The sequence below is a fragment of the Phocoena sinus genome, chromosome 11, assembly GCF_008692025.1.
Source record: "Phocoena sinus isolate mPhoSin1 chromosome 11, mPhoSin1.pri, whole genome shotgun sequence".
Lineage (NCBI taxonomy): Eukaryota > Metazoa > Chordata > Mammalia > Artiodactyla > Phocoenidae > Phocoena > Phocoena sinus.
Window position 1 is genome coordinate 45,796,337 of NC_045773.1, and position 21,592 is coordinate 45,817,928.

Consider the following 21,592-nt stretch of genomic DNA (forward strand, 5'->3'; position numbering starts at 1 on the left):
ATCCTACCAATGCCAGTATGACACAGACGTCACTGAAAAAGAAGGCTAAATGACTTATTTTTTTATTGAAATATAGTTGATTTACGATGTTGTGCCAGTCTCTGCTGTACAGCAAAGTGACTCAGTTACACACATACAGACATTCTTTTTTTTAATATTCTTTCCCATTATGGTTTATCCCAGTAGATTGGATATAGTTCCCTATGCTATATGGTAGGACCTTGTTGTTTATCCATTCTAAATGTAATAGTTTGCATCTACTAACCACAAACTCCCAGTCCATCCCTCTCCCTCTCCTCTTCCCCCTTGGCAACCACAAGTCTGTTCTCTATGTCTGTGAGTCTATTTCTATTTTGTAGATAGGTTCATTTGTGGCATATTTTAGATTCCACATATAAGTGATATCATATGGTATTTGTCTTTCTCTTTCTTAGTATGATAATATCTGGTTGTATCCATGTTGCTGCAAATGGCATTATTTCTTTCTTTTTTATGACCGAGTAGTATTCCATTGTATATATGTACCACATCTTCTTTATCCATTCATCTGTTGATGGACATTTAGGTTGTTTCCATGTCTGGGCTATTATGAATAGTGCTGCTATGAACATAGGGATGCATGTATCTTTTCGAATTATAGTTTTGTCCAGGTATAAGCCCAGGAGTGGGATTGCTAGATCATATGGTAATTCTATTTTGAGTTTTCCGAGGAACTGCCATACTGTTTTTCATAGTGGCTGCACCAACTTACATTCCCACCAACAGTGTAGGAGGGTTCCCTTTTCTCCACGCCCTCTCCAGCATTTGTTATTTGTAGACTTTTTAATAATTAGTGATGTGGAGCATCTTTTCATGTGTCCACTGGCCATCTGTATATCTTCTTTGGAGCAGTGTCTATTAATGTCTTCTGCCCCTTCTGCCCATTTTTCGGTTGGGTTGGTTTTTTGGGGTTCTTTTTTTGAGTTGTATGAGCTGTTTGTATATTTTGGAGATTAAGCTCTTGTCAGTTGCATCATTTGCAAATATTTTCTCCTATTCCATATGTTGTCTTTTCATTGGTTTCCTTTGTTGTGCAAAAGCTTGTAAGTTTGATTAGGTACCTTTTTTTTTTTTTTTTTTTGCGGTACACAGGCCTCTCACTGTTGTGGCCTCTCCCATTGCGGAGCACAGGCTCCGGACGCACAGGCTCAGCGGCCATGGCTCACAGGCCCAGCCGCTCTGCAGCACGTGGGATCTTCCCAGACCGGGGCACGAACCCCTGTCCCCTGCATCAGCAGGCGGACTCTCAACCACTGCGCCACCAGGGAAGCCCCATATTGTTATTTTTAAATTAAATCTAGGTAATATCTGTTTAAGTAGTCCTATTACATTTCTGTTATCTTTTTAAGCAATCTTACATTTATATAGTTTAAGAATATACAATGATATAGTTTATATAAATATCCAATAAAGAATTTAAATAAATTACTATATGAGAGAAGAGAAAGAAACCAAAATTTTGTTATATTTTTCTCACATATTTTTCATTGCTACTAATTACTATTGCTAAGTAGTCCTATTTTTGTTTTATTTAAATAACAGACTTTATGAAACAAAAATAAATAATAGAGTAATAGATAATTTAATATGACATCTGTTTCTATATTTTTATGTTGAAGTAATAGCACATATATGTATAATAATTTGTTATATATTATGAGACTTTTTGGTATGATAGGGCTCTTTTTTTTTTTTTTTTTTTTTTCCCGGTACACGGGCCTCCCACTACTGTGGCCTCTCCCGTTGCGGAGCACAGGCTCCGGACGTGCAGGCTCAGCGGCCATGTCTCACGGGCTCAGCCACTCCGCGGCATGTGGGATCTTCCCAGACCAGGGCACGAACTCGTGTCCCCTGCATTGGCAGGCGGACTCTCAACGACTGCGCCACCAGGGAAGCCCTGATAGGGCTCTTTTTTTGACCTGGGAGGCCTTTCGTCCTAGACTGACTCTCTAAGTGCTCGGCCCTCCTACCTGTATGCCTCAACTTTTACTATAATAATGTCATGGAACAAACTTCTCTAAGACTCAGTGATTTCCAACCGTAGCGTTTATCCTCATGCCGCTGGGGCCGCTGGGTGTGACTCCAAGCAGTGAGTTGGGCTCAGGTCTGTCCCACGTGTCTCATTCTAGGGCTCAGACTAGAGGGTGGTGGCTACCCAGGGCTTGTTCTTTACATGGTGAACCCCCAGAATGAAAGCCAAGTGATGCTGCACAAGCAGATACAATGCCTCTACTTGCTCACATTCTAACGGTTATGGTGAATCCATGGCCAAGCCAAACGACAGTGGCACAGACACATGCTCTGCTCACAGCAGGGCGAAGGGGAGTGAATATTTGCTGAGCGATAATCAAAGCAATGCCAGCCCCCTGGGAAGAGCTTCCTGTGGGCCCCACACAATGACTGCCATTTACTTCCCGTCGACTGTCCCTTTTTGCCAGTGGGGTTGTGAAATACGTAATTCTTTTGGCTGAGTACACTGCTGCCCTCTAAAACACAAGGGTTCAGTGAGTGAAGATAAAAAGAGAAAATGTGAACTGGATGTTAGCCACAAAGGAAGCTTCTTTCTTACTCATTCATTCCTTCGTTCATGGATTCAACAAATGTTTTTGAAAGTTTGTCATGACACAGGCTTTGTTCTGGATGATGTAATTTATATGAACCCATTATGAGGTTGTAGGAATCCAGGGAGGTGGGCTGGGCAGGGATGATGGTTCTTATTTGTCAGGCGAGGAACGTGAAGCCATTGGAGCAGAGTTGCTTTACTGAGTACCCCTGCTTGGTGAGCGGCAGATTCATTATTGAACCCCAGTCTTCTCTCTTATTCCTTTATTCAAAAGCATTTACTGAGCAGTTACTTGGTGCTAGGCAAGTGGACACAGAAGGCCCAGAATGGTCCCTTCCTCTAGGGAGTCCAAGGTCCATGAGAGAGACCAACAAGGTAATAACTTCAGGGAACATGCTGTGCTGGGTCTTCAGAATAGAGAGGATTTGGGGGTGGGGGTGAATGGCAGTGGAGGTGTGTCCGGTTAGAAATGAGCGTATCAAGAAAAGGCTTTGAGGGACTTCCCTGGTGGCGCAGTGGTTAAGAATCCGCCTGCCAGTGTAGGGGACACAGTTTCGAGCCCTGGTCCGGGAAGATCCCACATGCTGCGGAGCAACTAAGCCTGTGTGCCACAACTGCTGAGCCCACGTGCCACAACTACTGAAGCCTGCGCACCTAGAGCCTGTGCTCTGCAACAAGAGAAGCCACTGCAATGAGAAGCCCGTGTACCACAATGAAGAGCCGCCCCTGCTCACCACAACTAGAGAAAGCCCACAGCACAGCATCGAAGACCCAACGCAGCCAAAAATAAATTAATTTAAAAAAAAAAAGAAAGAAAAGGCTTTGAGATGGAGGGAACTGCACTTAAGAAGGTTTAGAAATGTGTAAGAGGCCTGAGAGGTCATCAGAAGTCAAACGCTGAAGGACCTTGAAAGCTATGCTGAGGAATTTTCATTTAATCCCAAGAGTTATGGGGAGCAGGCCAGTGGCAGGTCCACACTTACATTTTTGTAGTGATGTGCAGGATGGATTGGAAGGAGCAAAAGCAGAGCCTGGGAGTCCCTCCAAGAGTTCTGTGAGTGAGACAAGAGTTTGGGTCAAAGAAGTGGCAGTGAGAATGGATAGGAGAGATTCCAGAATCATTTAGAATGGCCATTTAGACGTGGGAGCCAAGAAAGAGGAGTTGCTTAGCTCAGCAGTTCTCAGCCTGGCTGTGCTTTAGCCTTAATTATGGTGCTTAAAAAATGGATAGATTCTCAAGCCTTGGAAATTTTGATTTAGTAAGTCTGAGTTGGAATGAGACATGGAACCATACCAATGAGTGGGCCAGTTGTGGGAATTCCCTGGTGGTCCAGTGATTAGGACTCCTCGCTTCCGCTGCAGGGGGCACGGGTTCCATACCTGATTGGGGAACTGAGATCCCGCAAGCGCAGGGCACAGCAAAAAAAAAAAAAAAAAAAAAGTAGCCAGCTGGGCAGCTGTCTGCGGTACCAATTTATAAGGAGCTCTAAAAGTCATTAGAGCAAATTGTAAGTCTGACTCCTTGGGAACGGTTAAGGTGAAGATAGATTCACTCCGCGATGAAGTAGGAAGCTCTCTCTGGTGGAAATAGTAAAATATTCCTCACTAGCACCAACCTGTCTCAGTTGAATGTTTCTCACTTGCAAGGTCCACTGTGTAACCAGAGGCCCTGTGTAACCAGTATCCTGGGAGCAGCCAACTCTCAAGCAGCCCAAGTTCTGAAAGTAAATACTGCCTGGAGTGCTGTTTCCTAGAAAGGAGGGATTTATTGGTTGTCTAAATTTAATATAACTTCACAGGATTTCAGAGCTGGAAGGAATCAGTGTCAGTTAGGGGTTAGTAAAGAAAGGGAAGGCAGGAGTCTAGGCAGGATCTTGTGAAAGGCAGGTGGATGATTGCAGAGCCCACGTGCGTCCTCAGCTGGATAGTTTATCTGCTTCCTCAGCTGTGGTCATTCCTGGACACTGCTCACGTTCATTCTGGGTTATAAAAGTGGCAGTTGTTCATTTATGAATGGAGTTCCTACATTCACCATCTGGGTAGTTGATCCTTCTCTGAGCAGAGTATCAGGTGAACAAAATGGTGCTGAGCTTGGGAGTCGGGCTTCAGAATGTAGGCTTTTCACTCCCTGTTCGTATGCGACCCTTCACTTGTCTGGACCAGGTCCTGGAACAGCTTTTCCCAGGGGTGTCCCATGAGTCCTGAGAGATGACTCCTCTGAAAAAGAGTTCTACATCCAGTAAACCTGGGAAAAACTGGGCACTATCCTCCTGTCTCAGAAAACCTCAACATATATTAGCATCAAAGGCTCTGGCAAGTCCTATTGCCAAAAACAAAAACAAAAAACAAAGAAACTGTGCTCAGTGTTCTCAAACTTGACCAACAAAATCCCTGCCTTTAAATTTCCTTTTCTATATAACAGATACATTCTGTAGAAGACCACAAAGCTCTTTGAAAACATTAAAGAAATGTCTCTGTTCTACTTTCAAGTACAGTGTTTTTCAAACTATACTCAGTAGTGGATGTTAGGGAAATAGAGTGATTAGAGACCACCGTTAAAAATAATTAAGATGGGGCTTCCTTGGTGGCGCAGTTGTTGAGAGTCTGCCTGCTGATGCAGGGGACACGGGTTCGTGCCCCGGTTGGGGAGGATCCCATATGCCGTGGAGCGGCTGGGCCCGTGAGCCATGGCCGCTGAGCCTGCGCGTCCGGAGCCTGTGCTCCGCAATGGGAGAGGCCACAACAGTGAGAGGCCTGCGTACCACACACACACACAAAAATAAAAAAAATAATAATTAAGATGGAATAGAATAGAACATATTGGAGTGCACTACGTGTAACAGTGATTTATAAAACTTTGTTTTAGTTACGTTTGTACGTATATGTTTGTGTAAAAGCTCATGACAAAGAATGTTCATCTTATGTGGGTTGCAGTCAGAAAAGGAGACTCAAAAGACCACATCGTCTCCCTAAACATCTGGACAGAACACAAAAAAGTTTGTACTGTCTGTCCCTCTCCGCCTTCCTCCACATTCCTCAGCCAGCACTCAGATTCTCAGTTCTCGCCGTCCTCCCTACGCATGAATAAGCTCTGGTTCTCAGCACCGCATCCTGCCTCCTGTTCCTGGCTTATCGATTTCTTCCTCTTTCTCACGTGCTCTAGCAAATAGGCTTTGGTTTACTAAACTACTAACTGACTATCTGGCCTCAGGAAAGTCACTTCAACTGCCTAATCCTCAGTTTCCTTATTTGAAAAATGGTGGTAATAAAATTCCTCTCTTAGGATTGCTTGTGATGATGAAATGAAATAACCTCTGGAAAGCATCTGGAACAAGATAAGGACTGAAAAAAATGCTTTCCTTTCCATCTGTTGTAGCCCCAGCATGCACACACACACACACACACACACACACACACACACACACAATTTAAGGAGACCCTCTTAAGAAGCGCTGTCATCAGTGACAACCTCAAAGCATTCTGTAGCAGGGAACTTCTGGGAACATACCAGTTTTTGTCCATCTAATAATGGTTCGTACTAGTTTCAATCTTGGAGGGTAATATTTTAGCCTGGTTCCCAGATTCTCTGAGTCCTACTGCTGACTCTATCCCCACCTCCACCTTCTTGCCTGCAGGCTGTTGAAAATCCTGAGATAGAACGTTGGGCTGCTTAGGGACACTGGTCTCAAAGAGGTCCAGGCACTGGTAGAAGGTCACTGAGCTGTTTACAGAGGGGCCAGCCCCCAATTCCAGGGCTATGGGCTCCAAGCCCGGTCTTCTCTCCAACAAGGAGCATGAAGACCCAGGGGACACAGGGCCCTGCGTTCGCATCCTTAGCAGAGAGGTTGGTATCAGTGGCTTACTGCAGCAACTTAAACACTGATTAGTTCTCAAGGAGAAAACCTGTTCATCGTTAGTGATCTTAAGTGGTCAACGGATTCTCCTTCCGTGTTTCCTTCCAAATCGCCCTTGGGGACTGGGCCCAAGCAAGGCTATGAGATGCCAGTAAAGTTGTCTTTCTGAGGCTTTGCAGGGGAAAGCGATAGTTTGGGAGACCCTCCGCAGGAACCCCCGGGTTGCTCACAGTGCACCGCACCCCTTGGAGGAGAGATCGAGGCGATGTCCCCAGGCCTTGCGCAGCGCCCCTCGCCCCCCAGCCTCGGCTCATCACCCAGCGGACTGGTGGGCGGGGCCCATTCCTTCCTAGCACCTGGGCCCCGGCTTCAGGCGGCTGCGGCTGCTCGAGCCCGGGGCAGGGCTTTTATTGTGAAAGGAGCTCCCCCCTCCCGCGCTTTCGGGGAAGTGGGGAGGCTGGGCCGGGACTCGACGCCAGGACTTTGCAAACTCTGCAAACGTCCCTAGCTGATTGAGGAGGCTCGAGGCTGCGGGAAGGCTACCGCAGAACGACAGATCCCGCGTGTGCATTCTCCTAGACCTCCTCTAACGAAGCCTAACCTCAGAGCATCCCGCCGCGCATCGCCTGCCCCAGAGTTGGCCGCTAGAAAGCTGTGGCCCCTCGGTCCGGATCCCGCGTCCCGGGAAGCCCGGAGAGCCACGGTGCCGGGATGAGCTGGCGAGCAGGCTGAGCGCGCCGAGGAGCCGGTCCAGCCACCGAGGGGGACATGGTAAGAACCACGGGAGGGGACGCGCGTGTGGGGTGGGCACCCAGATGACCGTGGGAAGCGCCCCCGCTCCGGGCACGCGGAGCCTGCGCAGCCTCCTGGGGCCAGAATTGTTCCCCGAAAGTTGCAGGAGGGCGGGGACTTCGGACGCTGGCAGTCGGCTTTTCTGCTTGCCTTGTGGGGGAGCACCGTAATAAGGCGGCTTTCCTTCCGGACCTGCACAGCCTGGCTGCACTGTAACCCTCTGGCGGCGCTGCACAAACTCCATCCGATCCCCAGCGCAGGGAGGGGAGAGGGTTCCGTGGGACACCCAAGGCAGCCTTTGGAGTCACGTTATTCCTCAGAAAAATGCGTGTGACTTCTGTATTAGCTTATATCGTAGCCATGTTTTAATATTAAGAAGTAATGCCTTGGGACTTTCCTGGTGGCACAGTGGTTAGGAATCCGCCTGCCAATGGGGGTTTGATCCCTGGTCCGGGAAAATCCACATGCCGCAGAGCGACTAAGCCCGTGCACCATAACTACTGAGCCTGTGCTCTAGAGCCCGCGAGCCACAACTACTGAAGCCAGCACGCCTAGAGCCTGTGCTCTGCAACAAGAAAAGCCACCACAATGAGAAGCCCACGCACTGCAACCAAGAGTAGCCCCTGCTCACCGCAACTAGAGAAAAGCCCGTGCACAGCAACCAAGACCCAACACGTACAAAAAAAAAAAAAGAAGTAATGCCTTACACTTATTACCATAGAATTAATTTGGCCCTGGTAAAGTTCAAATGCCTGTCTCCCAGTGCCCTATTTCCCACCACCTCCTGGGACCACAGGGCAGGTATGGGAGCACTGGACGGCCTGGGGCATCATTCATGAAGCCAGGGACCTTGTGAACAGTGGCCCTTCCATCGATAAAACTCACAAACACCAACAAGCAGGAAAAATAGACCCTTTGAGAATGTGATCCGGGCAGCTTAAAGCACAGGTGCAGCCTCAGGAAAGGGGCTTCCCTCAGCACTGGCTGCTGATCAGCTCTGCTTCCAGGTAGAAGCTACATGGAGCTGCCAGCCCCCCACCCCTCCTGCAGTTCACCGTCCTTCCCCGGGGGCAGGGGCTGGTGTCAGCTACTAGGATGACTTCGAACTCTGAAGGAACCCAGAGGGGCTCTCCTGTCTGCTTCTATGGACAGCCCTCCGCCTCCCCACCCCAGGCTCATAGAGGGCAGATTGGAGCTCAGGGGAGATTCTCATCAAGGAGCTTAGCTGTGGGACCAGAGTTGAGAAGGTGCCCAGAGATCCCTGTAGGATGGATGGTCTCTGGGAGAATAGTTCCCTGTGTTCCAGGGTGTCCTGGCAGTGTCAGAACCAAAGGCAGAAGCCTGGTCTCCAGGAGCGGGGGCCTATGAGGCTGGGTGTGTGTGTGTGTATTTCACTTTACCCCTGCGTAAACCTTCTCCCCAATCCTCAGAGTTTTTTTGTTTTTTTTTTTGTTTTTTCCCCTCAAGGCTGCTAAAGAGGAATTAATCATGGAATCTTAAGGTTGGAAAAGGGGAGTGATCAGAGGTACAGGATGTGAAAAGTGTGGAGATTTTTTTACCACAAAATTCCCTACATGGTGGCCAGAGTGTTTCCAGAAGAGAGTACGGGCTAAGGCCACCCACTCAGGGCTGTTACTGCTGTCTACAGGAGTATTCTGTCCGTGGCAGAGCCTCTCAGGCCTCCTGTGGTGGAGGCCGGTGCAGGAGGGAGAAGATACCTGCCTTCTGCTCGGGCAGCCTCTGGGCGCCACTGTGATGTGATTGCTCCACTGCCCGGGTGGGCTTCCTGTTTCCGTGAGCCAGCAGCCTCCTGGCTTCTCATCGCCAGTTCTGGGGTGTGTTAGGAAGAGGACTTGAGTCAGGATTTCACTGTGTCTGGGTCCACTTGCCAGAGAGAGGGACCTGATGGGCAACCTCTGGCAGCAAAATGGCCTTGGAGATCTGAAGGTTTCCTTTGCTTCTCCCTCTGAATGAAGGGTGTTGTGGTCCAGAGGCCTGGGGGCCCAGCATTGGCAGGAACCAGTAAAGGAGGAGACAGGGGACCAGGAGTCCTCAGTTTCTTCCTCTGTAAAATGAGAGATTAAACTAGATGTCCTTTGAGGTGCCATTTAGCTCCAAAAATGGATGATGCCTTAATAATTCTGAGGTTGGAGCCCAGCCCTGGTGTTGACCTCTTCTTCTCATGGGTAGCTAACAGGGTGTGAGGGCGAAGTGGTTCTCAGCACTGACTCTCAGTGCTCCCTAGACCAAATCCAAGGTGGGACCCAGACCAAGAAGTTTTTAAAAACGAAGTCTCTCTAGATGATCGCAGTATGCAGCCAGGGCTGAGAACCACCAGGGCTAGAGGGCTGAGGGAACAGAAACTGCGCCTACCCAGATGTCCCTGCATCTATGGAACTGCTACTCTTTGAGATAGTCCTAAAATAGAAGGCTTTGGTGAACTTCAGCTGGGAAATGATATATGTTATATGCCCCTCTTGGAGGATCTTTCCACAGAGATACTTCTTTTAATTCATTAAAACTGAGATGTGAACTTCTCCAGCTTGTTTGAATATTCAGTAACTCCTTAACACCGTCTTATTACCGATCCAAGGTACCTAAAATGGGAAAGCCTGAGTTAGAAATATAAAAAGTCTGGAATCCTTAAATGTCTTTTTTGCAAAAGTGAACATTGAGCTGCGGGACCTGTAAGGGCATTTTTGATCATCATGAAGGGGCTGTGAGTCTCTGCCAGGGCTTGGTGTGTGTATTTCTAAAGCTAAGAGTGGGACACTTGTCCCTTTCCTTACAATAATGGTGGGAGACTTGATGTATGCCGAAGACTTTGAACTTGGGTGAAAAATATTGATAGAAGAAGTTAAGACTATTACTGCCAACTTAAAAAAAGTTTTCTTTCTGGTCCTTGGGGGATAAAAAATATATATGATAAAAAATATATGAAATATAATATATTTTATATAACGGCCATACTGCCAACTTCTACAGGTAACCTTGGTTATCATTTTGGTGTATCTTCTACTCTCTTTGAGTATTATTTTAAAGCGTTGTATACCAAACATGCAGTTTTGCAGTCTGATGTGTTTTACTTCACTTTTTGTCAAAGCAAGTTTCCATGTGTACATCTCTAAAAAGATCTTCATCGCTGTACTTTCAATGCTCAATACCATGATTTTGATAATCATCTCCCTGCTTGTGGACTTCAGGTCATTTCCACTTTGGGGCTGTTTTCAGTGGCATGGGGCCAGCTTCTGATCATCCATGGAAATGGAAATGGGGATCTGAGTGCCTGGTGAAGTGGCACGAGCACAAATTCCTTCAGCCTCTTCATCAGAAATTTTACTGCAGCCATGCTTGAGGGCCCAGAGTGTGGGTGTAGGAGGAGTTTCCTCTTGTCTCTCTTCACTCTACTATGAGCATGTCATCAGGCAGGCCGTGGAGAGAAGGGGGTTCCAGGAGAGCCCACACATGGGTCAGTTCTCCTCGGAAGAACCAAGACCTCAAGTCCCTGGAGGTTAAGACTCAGAGGGGAATCTCTAGGTGAAGGGGCTAAGGCCAGAGAAGCGGTGTGACCTTCTCAAGGTCACTCAGAGCAGGGCTAGAGCCCAGGTCTCCTAGTTCTTCACTCCCCGACCCCAACCCTACAGGTTCCATCAGACACTGTGGCTTCTTCATATACTTGAGGCCTTTGGTGCAGCTTGGAGTGGTGGAGCAAAGGCACAGGGTTTGAAACCAGAACGAGGTTTGTGCCAGACTAGCTACCATGCAGCTTTGAGTAAGCACTCCAGTGCTCTGAAGCCCAGGCCCCTCATGTGTAAAATGGGCTTATACTGAGGGGTTGCTGTGAGGAGCAAAAGGAATCTTGGAGGTGAAACCACTTGGTACCCCAAAGGTGGTATAAGAATGGGGGTTTGACAAAGAACCCACAAAAATAAGTTTTCTTTTTGTCAGGACCTAAAACAAACAGTAAGGAAGTCATCGATGTATTTCATTCAGTACCTGACTTGGGGGTGCTTCTGGGACTCTTAAGTGTGGACCAAGTGTAGACAGATTCTAACCTAAAGTAGTTTTCTTGCTCCTTTAGATCTCTCTTCTCACCAGGCAGGAAATACCCAGCCCGTAGGAGATGTTTGCCGTCTGTGTGCCCTGGGCCTCCTTGCTGAATGCTGGCTGGGTGAGAAGGCAGCCCCACTCAGCCGCAGCCCCTGAGGTCTAATGATGGGGTGCCCTGGGAAATCACCCTGCCGAAGGTCTGGGTGAAGCCCTCAGGTTCTCGGGCTCAGCCGGAGAAGAGAAGAGGTTAACCCAGTTTTGGAATCAGAACTGGGAATCAGGACTTCCAGCCCTTGGAGCCTGCAGGGAATCTGATACCCTGTCTTGTGGGCACCTCCCTCATGGAGCAGCTCCTAATACATACACAAGCCAGGTTCTGTAGGGCTGGCTGGTGGGGAGCAGAGGGGTTTAAATAATCCACTGATACCAACCTGACCAAGCAGGAGTTGGTCCAAAAACAGGGGGTTGGAAGGGGTAGGATGGGAGTGGGGGAACTGATAGGCCTCACAAAGAAGTGAGCAAAGGCCTTAGCAGTTTCAGGGGCCAGGGAGAGAAATGTGCTTCAGATGGGCCGCAAAGATGCTGACAGTCCCCTCAGAAGAGGTCTGGGAGGCTAGCCCTCCCTCCCTACCAGGGTGCTGATGTAGAAGCAGGGTGCTTCCGGTTTCCTTGAGGCCTGGGTGCCTGAGCCACCTGGGCTTTCTTTGCTTGGATTGTTTTTTTGATGTGACTGCTAAAGTGTTTCCATCTGGGGCGTTCGGGGTGCAATCCCTGTATTGTCTGAATGTGTCTACATAGGCCTGCGTCTGATGGGCCACCTGGCCTGAGAGTGAGGATGGAGCAGGGGTTTGTGGGTGACCCCCAGGCTGCCGTTCTCTGTGTGTCCCCCCCACCCCCCACACCATGTGCACATATTCTTGGAAGTGGCCTTGGGGCTCCAGAACTACTTACTGAGAGGGAGCCAGACGGTGCTTTAAGGTAGCAGCCGGTGAACTCAGAGGTGAAAGGGGGTAAGAGTGAAAGGTGGGGAGAGGGCCTCCGCTGGTCTCCAGGCCTTGACTAGATCTGAACCAACATGGTCTCCAGGCCTTGACTAGTTCTGAACAAGCCTAGCCCTTGGCTAGGGCCTGAGTCGTATTCCCTGTGGCTTTGGAATTTTTTTTTAATTAATTAATTTAATGTATTTATTTTTGGCCGCATTGTGTCTTTGTTGCTGCAACGGGCTTTCTCTAGTTGCGGCGAGCGGGGGCTACTCTTCGTTGCGGTGCGCAGGCTTCTCATTGCGGTGGCTTCTCTTCTTGCGGAGCACGGGCCCTAGGCACACGGGCTTCAGTAGCTGTGGCACGTGGGCTCAGTAGTTGTGGCGCATGGGCTGAGTTGCTCGCGGCATGTGGGATCTTCCCGGACCAGGGCTCAAACCCGTGTCCCCTGAATTGGCAGGCGGATTCTTAACCACTGTGCCACCAGGGAAGCCCGGCTTTGGAATTCTTGAGGGAGGTTTTTGGAGTGATGGAACTGTTGTGTCCTGATTGTGGCGGTGGTTCTATGCACATGTTCAGACTTATAGAACTGTATACAAAAATTTTAGTTTTACTGAAAAAATAATAGAAGAAATAGTTAAAAGATAATAAGAGGGAAAAGCAATCTAGCAGAAGGAATGATGTGAGCAAAGCCCTAAAGGCAAAGGTGAGCTATCAAAGTTGCCTGGGAGGGAGTTGGGGGAAACCTTCTGGAAATGGGGGAGGCAGAGCCTGGAAATGGGGCACAAGTGGTGTAGCCAGGAGGGGATTTGTGTTATTATTCTGAGGACAGAGCGGGCAATGGAAGGGCTTTGGAGCTTGGAGAGGTGGGACTGTGTTTGCATTTTAGAGAGCAGTTTCCAAGGGAGGGGAGACTCCGGGGTGTGGGGTGGAGGGGGAGCGTCTGGGGAACGCTTATGATCCCAGTGGACCTGAGGGAGGAATGGCCCTGTGGCTGGCCGGAGGGAGCAGGGGTGGGAGATATTTGGGCAGGAGAACCTCCAACCCTTGGCAACCTGAGGGCAAGTCAAGAGCAACTTCTGTTTCTTGCTCAGGCATCTGGGTGCAGAGGTTTCTGTGCCTTTCTCCTCTCTCCTCATTTCTATTTTATTTATCTTACGGGGTCCTTTAACTAGTCACATTTAGAAGTAACCATGATATAGAAGGTACTTATTTAAAAATGATAGTAATCATTTTCAGCTGTATAAAATGGATCACTATGGTATATTCTTAAGAGCCACGGTGAAGTGTTTGACATTTCTCCCTTCATCCTCTGGATTGGTTTTACCATTATAATCATAAAAATAGGCTAGAGATAGTTGCAATGGTAAGTGAGTGAGTACGGTGTTATTTATGCCGCCCCAGCCACCTTGCCTGCAGCCCCTGAGGCCCTCTGCCAGGCAGCGCAGCCACAGAGGTCCCCTTCCTCCTGGCCTCCAGGCCCTGCTGGAGGGTGGGCAGGGCTGCGGCTGCTCCATCTCTCCTGGCCAGCTTCCCTGCCTGCCATGGGCTTGGGCTTCTGCTAAGTGGCCGCAGGAAGGGGCTATGTCACATGCTGTTTACTTGCGGCCAGTTTTTGTTTGGCTTTCAAGAGTATTTGCTTGCAGTGAGCAAACAGCTTCTTCCAGAACCATCTGAAGACTTCAAATCCTTCCATCTTGGCTTGGGCAGCATGGTCGTGGTTCCACGTTTAGAAGCCAAGTCGGGTAGGGGTTTTTACAAAAATGCCCTCAGCCAAAGAACTGGTCAAAGACAGCAGAGGGGTTAGGGCTAGAAGAGAGAAAGGGAGAGAAAAAAGAGTAACAGCTGGAGGTGTATGGATGTGAGACGAGTAGACTGAGGCTCAGAGACAAAAAGGATGGCCCCGGGGAGACCCTTTCACCCCTCAGCAGGCGTGTGGAGCCCACAGGTGCCCCTCGAAGTCTGAGCATGCCAGTCGGGGGACACAGGATCAGGGCTGCGCTGGGCGCAGTGCTCCGGGCTGGGTTTCAGCAGCGTGCTGCCCTCTGGCAGAGCAGTGATGCCTTCTGCTGGCCTGGCTGCCTAGGGCTGACTGCCACTGCCTCTCTGCGCTTCCTGTGTCCCCGTGTCTGCCCTGTGCTCCTGCCAGGGAGCTTTATCAGCAGAACAGACTTGGTCGTCCAGCGGCTGGCCTTGCCTCTGTCCAGACTGGTTTCGCACCAATGCTATGAGTTGCCTTCCAGTGCACTAGGTACCGGAGAATTCTCAAGACATTCTGTCTCTTATATCTCAGTCTCCACGTTTCCTGAAAGGAGTTTATCCATGAAAGTCCAATCCTCCATTCCAAGTTTCCTTCATATACACACACAGGCAACTTACACCTCCCTCAGTAATTTCTACAACCTAAGTACTTAGTGCAGCAGTGTTGTGTATGGTCATGTTCTCATCTGGACTGTAAACTAAAGGCAGAGGCCGTGCCTTTCTTCTTCATTCTGGCCACGATTTAAAACTTTGCTTTAGTACTTTTAAATGCTTGGGGTCTTACTTGAGGTGGGAAGGGAAGACCCACATACAGTTAAACCTGTAACCTTAGAAGGTCATAATTTCAAAAAGTACAGGATCCGTAACCCCCTTCATCCTTTTCTCCAAAGGAAATGAAGGAACTCCAGCCCCAGTGATAATGTGATAACTGGTTTCCAGCCAGGTGGATGGAAGAGGCGGGGGGAGTAACGGACTCACGCTGTGCCCAGGCTGGGATGAGGGCTTTGGGTTGCGCTGCCTGGGATGCCTGGGCCCAGTGGAGGTGGAGGCTGCAGCCAGTTTGAGGCTGGGATGGCCAGTGAATGGGCCATTTGGATGCCCATCCCTGTGCTGGGAGGAGAGTGGGGGCAGGGCACACAGGCCTCTTTCTCCAGGACAAAATGGCTCTGTTGTCTGTTCACACAGAAGCTCAGTGTGTACCTGTTGGGGAACCTGGTTCCCGGCTGGGGAACTGGCCACCGGCAGCGGTGGCCTCCTGGACAGTACTCCCTCCCGGCCTCCCCTCACACCCAGCCACTGTCTGCAGGCCCCAGTCCGAGTCAGCTCCTACAGTTCTGTCTCACCCTCCTCCCGCCTGCTCTCCCCACTTCTCCTGATGCCCTAGAGATCCTGTTGCAAATACAAAGATGCTATTGTATTCCTTCCTTTCAGAACATTCTCTCTTGAAACTCTAGTTTAAATCCCCTCATTTCCCTTTGGGAAGGGCGTAGGGAGGGCTGGGCAATGCCACCCTGTTCAGCCACTTCTCTGGGTGTCAGGAAAGGCTCCTGGTCCTTATTCACATTCACCCATCTCCTGGGCAGCGGCCCAGGGTGACTGGGCTTAAACTGTAATTGTCACAATGCCTTACTTGGTATGGTTTTAAAGCATGAAGGATTCAGAGGTGAGATGTAATCAGAATTGAATTCAAACCCTGCTTATCACCTGGGGCAAGTCAATGAACCTTTAACCTCTCGGCCTCTGTTTCCTCTAAGATAACACTGCCTCCTTGTGGGGTTGTGTGTTTGACCTGTAATGAGCATAAAGCACCTCATACAGTAGTCATCAGCACATAGTAAGTGCTCAGTTAATGGGAGCTGTGGTTACCTTGTCCCTAGACAACAGATAGAAGATGCAGCAAGGAGATGCAGCAAGGCCTGGGCCACTAGGACTGTTAGTAGGATCCTTCAGTGCATCAGGGGAGCAGGAGTTGGGGGGTATCCTTGGACCCTAGCTCCCATGCAGAAGAGATTCTGGAGTGGGGGAATTAGGGAAATATGTGCTCTAAAGGGCCTGCCTTTATATAAGCCATATGGATCTATCCCTATAACGGTGAGCTAGAGAAAGGCAGAATCAGATGGTACCAGGTCAAGGGTACCAGTTCAAGGATTCTTGGCCGGGATCCATGCCTAGAATTCAGAGGAGCCCTAAACTTGAATGAAGAAAAGTTCCATCTTTATTTTCTCTAATCTCTAACGGAAATTCAGCATTTCTTTAATAATGAATGTAGGCACTGACCACAGTTGCCTTAGCAAGACCTGTGACTTTGTCAGCAAGAGGAATCAGAGAGTTTACAACATGAGAGTAGAACCAGATCCTTTGAAATATAGTCTTTACTTCTTACTACTTTGAAAGTGCATTGGTTATTAGATGCACTGACAGATCTCATCATTTAATGGGTTAATAAAGAAGCACATGCATTTTTATAGCACAGATTTGTTTTCTGGAATATTTTGGCGACCATGTTTCAGTATAATTGATTGCCTCTGTAACCCTATGCCTTTTATTTATACGTTAACAAAAAAAAAAAGCATCCTGAGATAGAGCCATGTCTTTACCAGGTGGCTGAAGTAGTCTTTGGTACTAAAAAGATTCAGAAGCCCTGCTTCTGTGTAGATGTTTGTCTGGGTGATCTGATCTTGGAATATGCCAAGAGTCCCCTTTGTCTAAAAATGTCTTTCCTCACCTTCTACTCCGGGATCATTAAAAAATAATCTTCAACAAACTTCTAGTGAGTGCTGGCCTCTGTGCTGGCTGAGGGAAGATCATTCCCCCTTAGAACTAATAACAACAGATACTTGTGTTGGGCTTTGTAGCTTTCTTATCCATTATCTCATTGAGTCTTTGATCCTTCAAGTGTTAAGGCTGGTATCATTAGATCCATTTTAGAGAGCAATAAATAAATTGACTTAGAGATCAATGATGCTGTAATTGCTGAGTCATGCAGTTCATAAGTATGAAGGACTTTAAGGTGGGCCCTACAACCAGAAATCTGAGTCCCTTTCCACTTGATCAACCTGAAAATTCTCACACTTAGATGCAGCTGTTTTCTTTTGGTAGCATCTGTGGAAATTTTCTGTTGAAAGTAAATATTCTTGGAAATCAGTTTCTTGTGTAGGGCATTATCCTGAGGGTCTGGGTCCCAGGAGTGTCTTGTTTAGACATAGGGGAGGGAAGGGCAGTGGCTGGAGTAGGAGCCCAGGGAGTGGGTGAGATCTGGATTCATGGAGAAGACAGAGGACAGCCTTGAGGGGCATGAGGGCAGGAGACACAGGCAGTGGGGTGTGTTGGAGTTTGACTCTCCTTGTGTGTTTTGCTTGGGGAGCCTCTAACACTTATGCCAGACATCAAAGCAGCATCACTGTGACGGGGCTGAGAGAGTCCCGGTCTCTGGAAGCCTCTGAGGAGACTGCCTGGACTGGGCCGAGAGGGCATGCAGTGGGCAAGCAGAGCATTTTCTTTGTATCATGAAAACAGAGACCTGCTCCCCTTCTCTGGCTCTGAGAGGGTCACTGTGACACCAAGGGGTACTTCCTGTCATCTCTTGTCGCTGGCTGTGGCTTTCTCCCTAGTTAGATAGTGAACCGCTGGAAGGCAGCAGCTCTCCCCAGAGCTCCCAATGTGGCACAGACGTAGAACTCAACAGGTATCTTCACTGGATGGTAGCCTCCACATCTTATATTTAAATCTCTCCAGAGTCCAGCCTAGTACGACTTTCTGAGGTGATGGAAATGTTCTCCTCTGCGCTGTCCACCACGGTGGCCACTACTCCCAGGTGACTGTTGAGTACTTGAAATGTGGTTAGAACAACCAGGAATGGAAATTTTTAATTTTAATTAATTTAATGTAAATAGTTACACGTGGCTCATGGCTCTCATATTGGACAGTGCAGCTCTGGACCAAGAAGTATAAACTGAAGTGCTTATGGAGCCTGGGCTGCTGGCATAAGTGAAAGAAGTGGGCTGGGTATAATGAAGAAAAAAACAATCTATGTTTTGTTTTCTCAAATTGTCTTGAGCTGTGGTCAGAGACATGTTTATCTCCTATGAAAAACAATAAAGCAAGTGAGATTCCAAAGGCAACTGTCCTTCCTTCTCTTGGGAGACAGACAATAGGGAGTGGTGGAGCCTGTGGTGAATGGCAGAAGAGCATATCATTGAGAGAGGGAGCCATACTTGACTCTGGCCATATGAGAATGTGGGCCCAAGTTGTGGCTAGAACTTCCCCCTTTTCAGAGGAAGCCGGAAATCTGGATTTTTGTGGGAAATATCCTGGTTTTTAAACGTTGGCTCGAATTTATTCAAAACATTTCAAGCCAAACAAAACACATCTGCAGGCCAGATTTGGCCCAAGGATCCCAGTTTACAAACTCTCCTCTAGGCCTTATTCTGGAGAAGTCCATATGACCTGCTGTGACTGGGATGGATTTAAGGCAAAGAGTGAGGTGGATTTTCCCCTTAGTGTCCCTAATTGGCTCAGCCATGTGTTTGGTTGGAATTGGGGGGAAGTGTGTATGTAGGAAACAGACCTGCTCCCCCCCCCCCCCCACCAACTCTTCTCTGGGGCTGTGTCCTGGCCTCTGAGCAGCCAGAGAGTAGAAATCTCTGGAAGGCTGGCACAGAATGGCCCAGAGAGAAACTTTAGTTTTTCAGCCTCAATCCCCACTCCCAGGCCTGAGACCAAAATGTATGGCTGTTAATACCAAGGCAGCCAAAGAAAATTTCCAACAAATGGCAGGGTCTCGAATATTCCATCAGGCCTGCGGTGTTCCCACACTAGTGCTCCTGTGAGCTGGAACAGAATGGTAATTCAGTTATGGGTATGGAGAGAGCTCTTGGGGCAGCCAGCGGGGCTGGAAAAGCCCCAACATATAATCAGCGTAGAGATTGGAGCAGAGCAACCAGTTGGCAGGGAGGGGGAGAGAAAGGACATGTCGTTTAGCCCCCTCCCATCTCGGGAGTTGGGGGTTCGCACGCCCACGTGATGGGCATGTGTTGTGAGCGCAGGTTCCAGGAACCCTGCCATGGAGGTAACCCCATGGGTCCTGCTAGAAAATTATGATCAGTTATGAGTAAACATAACTATATTTCAGGTTCTGTTTTGCATGTTTTACCTACAACAGCTCATATAACTTTCACAGTACTTGGTGGAGTGATCTTATTTTTATGAGTGACAAGTCACATTTTTTTCCCCACCAGAATGTCACCATCATAAGGGGAGTGACTTTTGTCTGTTTTGTTCATGATGTTTCACTTCTGCCTGGAGCAGTGCTTGGCTCAGGAATATCTGTTCAATGAGCTAATGAATAGTCCACCCTATGAGGGGGGTGCCATCCTTATCGCCATGGTACGGGTGAGGAAATGGAGGCCCAAGTTCACACAGCCAGGATGCAGTGGAGCTGGAATCAACATTCAGGCAGCCTGCCTCTGAACCTATGTGTCATTAAGGGGCTGGTGGTGGTAGGTGAGCCTGGGGAGCTGCTGCATCCCTCTGGGACCAGAGATGAAGCTTGCCAAACAGCTTGGGGACTGGGGGAAGGTCGTGGTGAGCAGATTTGCCCTGGGGGTTGGTCCTGAGGTCAGGGACTGAGTGGGGCCCCCCGGGGACATTTGGATGTGGGTGTTCAGTCCCTTGCTCAGCCTATATCCCCTTGCTCAGTGGGCTGTGGGCTGTCCTCACTAAGCCTGAGGGCAGGGGGCTCCCTGGAGCGTGTGCACAACCCCCAAGAGGCTGTTTGTCTTTCTGATGACAAGTAGGTCACTCTGTCCTGGAGCAGAGACCTGGCAGCCGACGTGCCCCTGTGGTGGGAAGACATCTTAAAGACTGTGTGGCCCATCCCTGCAGCAGCCAGGGTAGGGGACTGTATTAGTTTCCCCTTGATGCTGTCATAACATAGACTTCGTGGGCTAAAACAACACAAATTTGTTCTCTTACAGTTCTGGTCAGAAGTCCGAAATCAGTTTCACTGGGCTGAGGTTAAGGTGTTAGCAGGGATGCTTCCTTCTAGAGGCTCTAGGGTAGAATCCTTTTCCTTGTCTTTTCCAGCTTCTAGTAGCCACCTGTATTCCTTGGCTTGTGGCCCCATCTTCTATCTTCAAATGGAACCACTCCAATCTCTGCTTCCATCATCATACTGCCTTTACCTCTTCTGTAGTCAAGTCTTCTTTCGCCTCCCTCTTATAAAGACACTTGTCATTACATTTAGAGCTCACCCAAGTAATCCAGGATAATTTCCCCATCTCAAGATCCTTAATTTAATCACATCGGCAAAGTCCCTCTTTGCACATAAAGTAACTTTCACAGGTCCCAGGCATTAGGTCCTGGATGTCTTCAGTTTACCATAGGAGTCATCCAGCCTCTGCTTTGAGGATCATGAGTTACTCCCCCCTCATCAGCTGGCCCTGCGAGGTCAGGCTCGGGCTGTGCTCTCCTAGGGGTCCTGTGGGACCAATGGGACTTCAAATTCCCAAATCAGTAGTAATTAGGTATTTAACAAATAACTTCCAGAGTTAGGTTTACAGCTCTTCAATCGAGTTCATTTTTGAGTCTGTGGAAACACAGGGAGCTGCAGAATCTCAGAAGTAGAAGGAACTTAGAGAACGTATAAACCAGGGGTCTCAAACTGGTGGCCCCTGGGCCAAATTAACCAGATTCTCCAGGCTTGGTCCTTGATGCTAAGGAGAGATGAAGGAATCTGGGAAATTGTCTTTCAAGACAACAGTCTCATCTACAAGTCTGTGTATTTCCACATAATTCTATTTTGCATGTCAGAAGTTAGAAGGTCTAACTCCTTGTACCTTTTTGTAACATTCTTCTATATCATTCCCAGATAGATGGATAAGATGCAGCTCAGGGTCTCAGGAATGCAAACAGGAATTAATACTTTGTAAACACTATCCTTCTTGCACTTGTTTTAGAGTGCTACTCCCAAGAGATGAACCGTATAATAATCTAACAAGTGGCTGAGGTTATGGACAATTTCGTTTTCGATGTATTTGGGGATAGAATGGGGGCATAGAGGACACTGAAGACTAATTTCTCCTCCTTGCTAGTTTTGCCTTTTAAAGTCTTGCCCTGGACACACCTCCCTAACTACATTTTACATTTTCTTGCAGATGGGGAAAAAATCTCATTCTTTTGTCATACACTGATGAGGTACCCAGCGGATGCCTGTCCCAGGAGGGAGATGGGGTTCAGCCACATTTTCCTGCCTAGGAGAGCGCTCTCCTTGGTTCCTCTTCCCTTTTTCCACCTCTGCCCCTCCCCCGGTGTGTCCACTGGACACACATCCCAGATGCTCCAGTGTTGGGAACACCCAGCACCAGATCTTCACCTTGGCAGAACTCTGTCTGACCAGGGCTCTGGCATGTTTGCTTGTTTATTCATGAATACAAAGCTGCAGATGGGGGGAACATCGACTGACTTTATCCCTTTCAAAGAGGAGAGCTGAGATTCAAGGTGGGGCGGGGGCGACAGCTCCTGTCTTCCAGAAACACCTGATTTTGCCAGGAGCT

The 21,592-nt window shown here is 48.5% G+C and overlaps 1 protein-coding gene across 3 annotated transcripts in view; it reads left to right on the forward strand.

Moving 5' to 3' along the window:
• GASK1A (golgi associated kinase 1A) overlaps positions 1–21,592 on the forward strand; it is a 103,279-nt gene that overhangs the window by 46,189 nt on the left and 35,498 nt on the right. Inside the window, exon 15 of one of the 3 annotated variants that reach the window (XM_032648676.1) lies at positions 7,036–7,227. The exons of the other annotated variants lie outside the window; for them this stretch is intronic. Coding sequence (XP_032504567.1) covers positions 7,225–7,227 — 3 coding nt within the window. The 5' untranslated portion in view covers positions 7,036–7,224. The remainder of the gene's footprint in view (positions 1–7,035; positions 7,228–21,592) is intronic. 3 annotated transcript variants of the gene reach the window in all.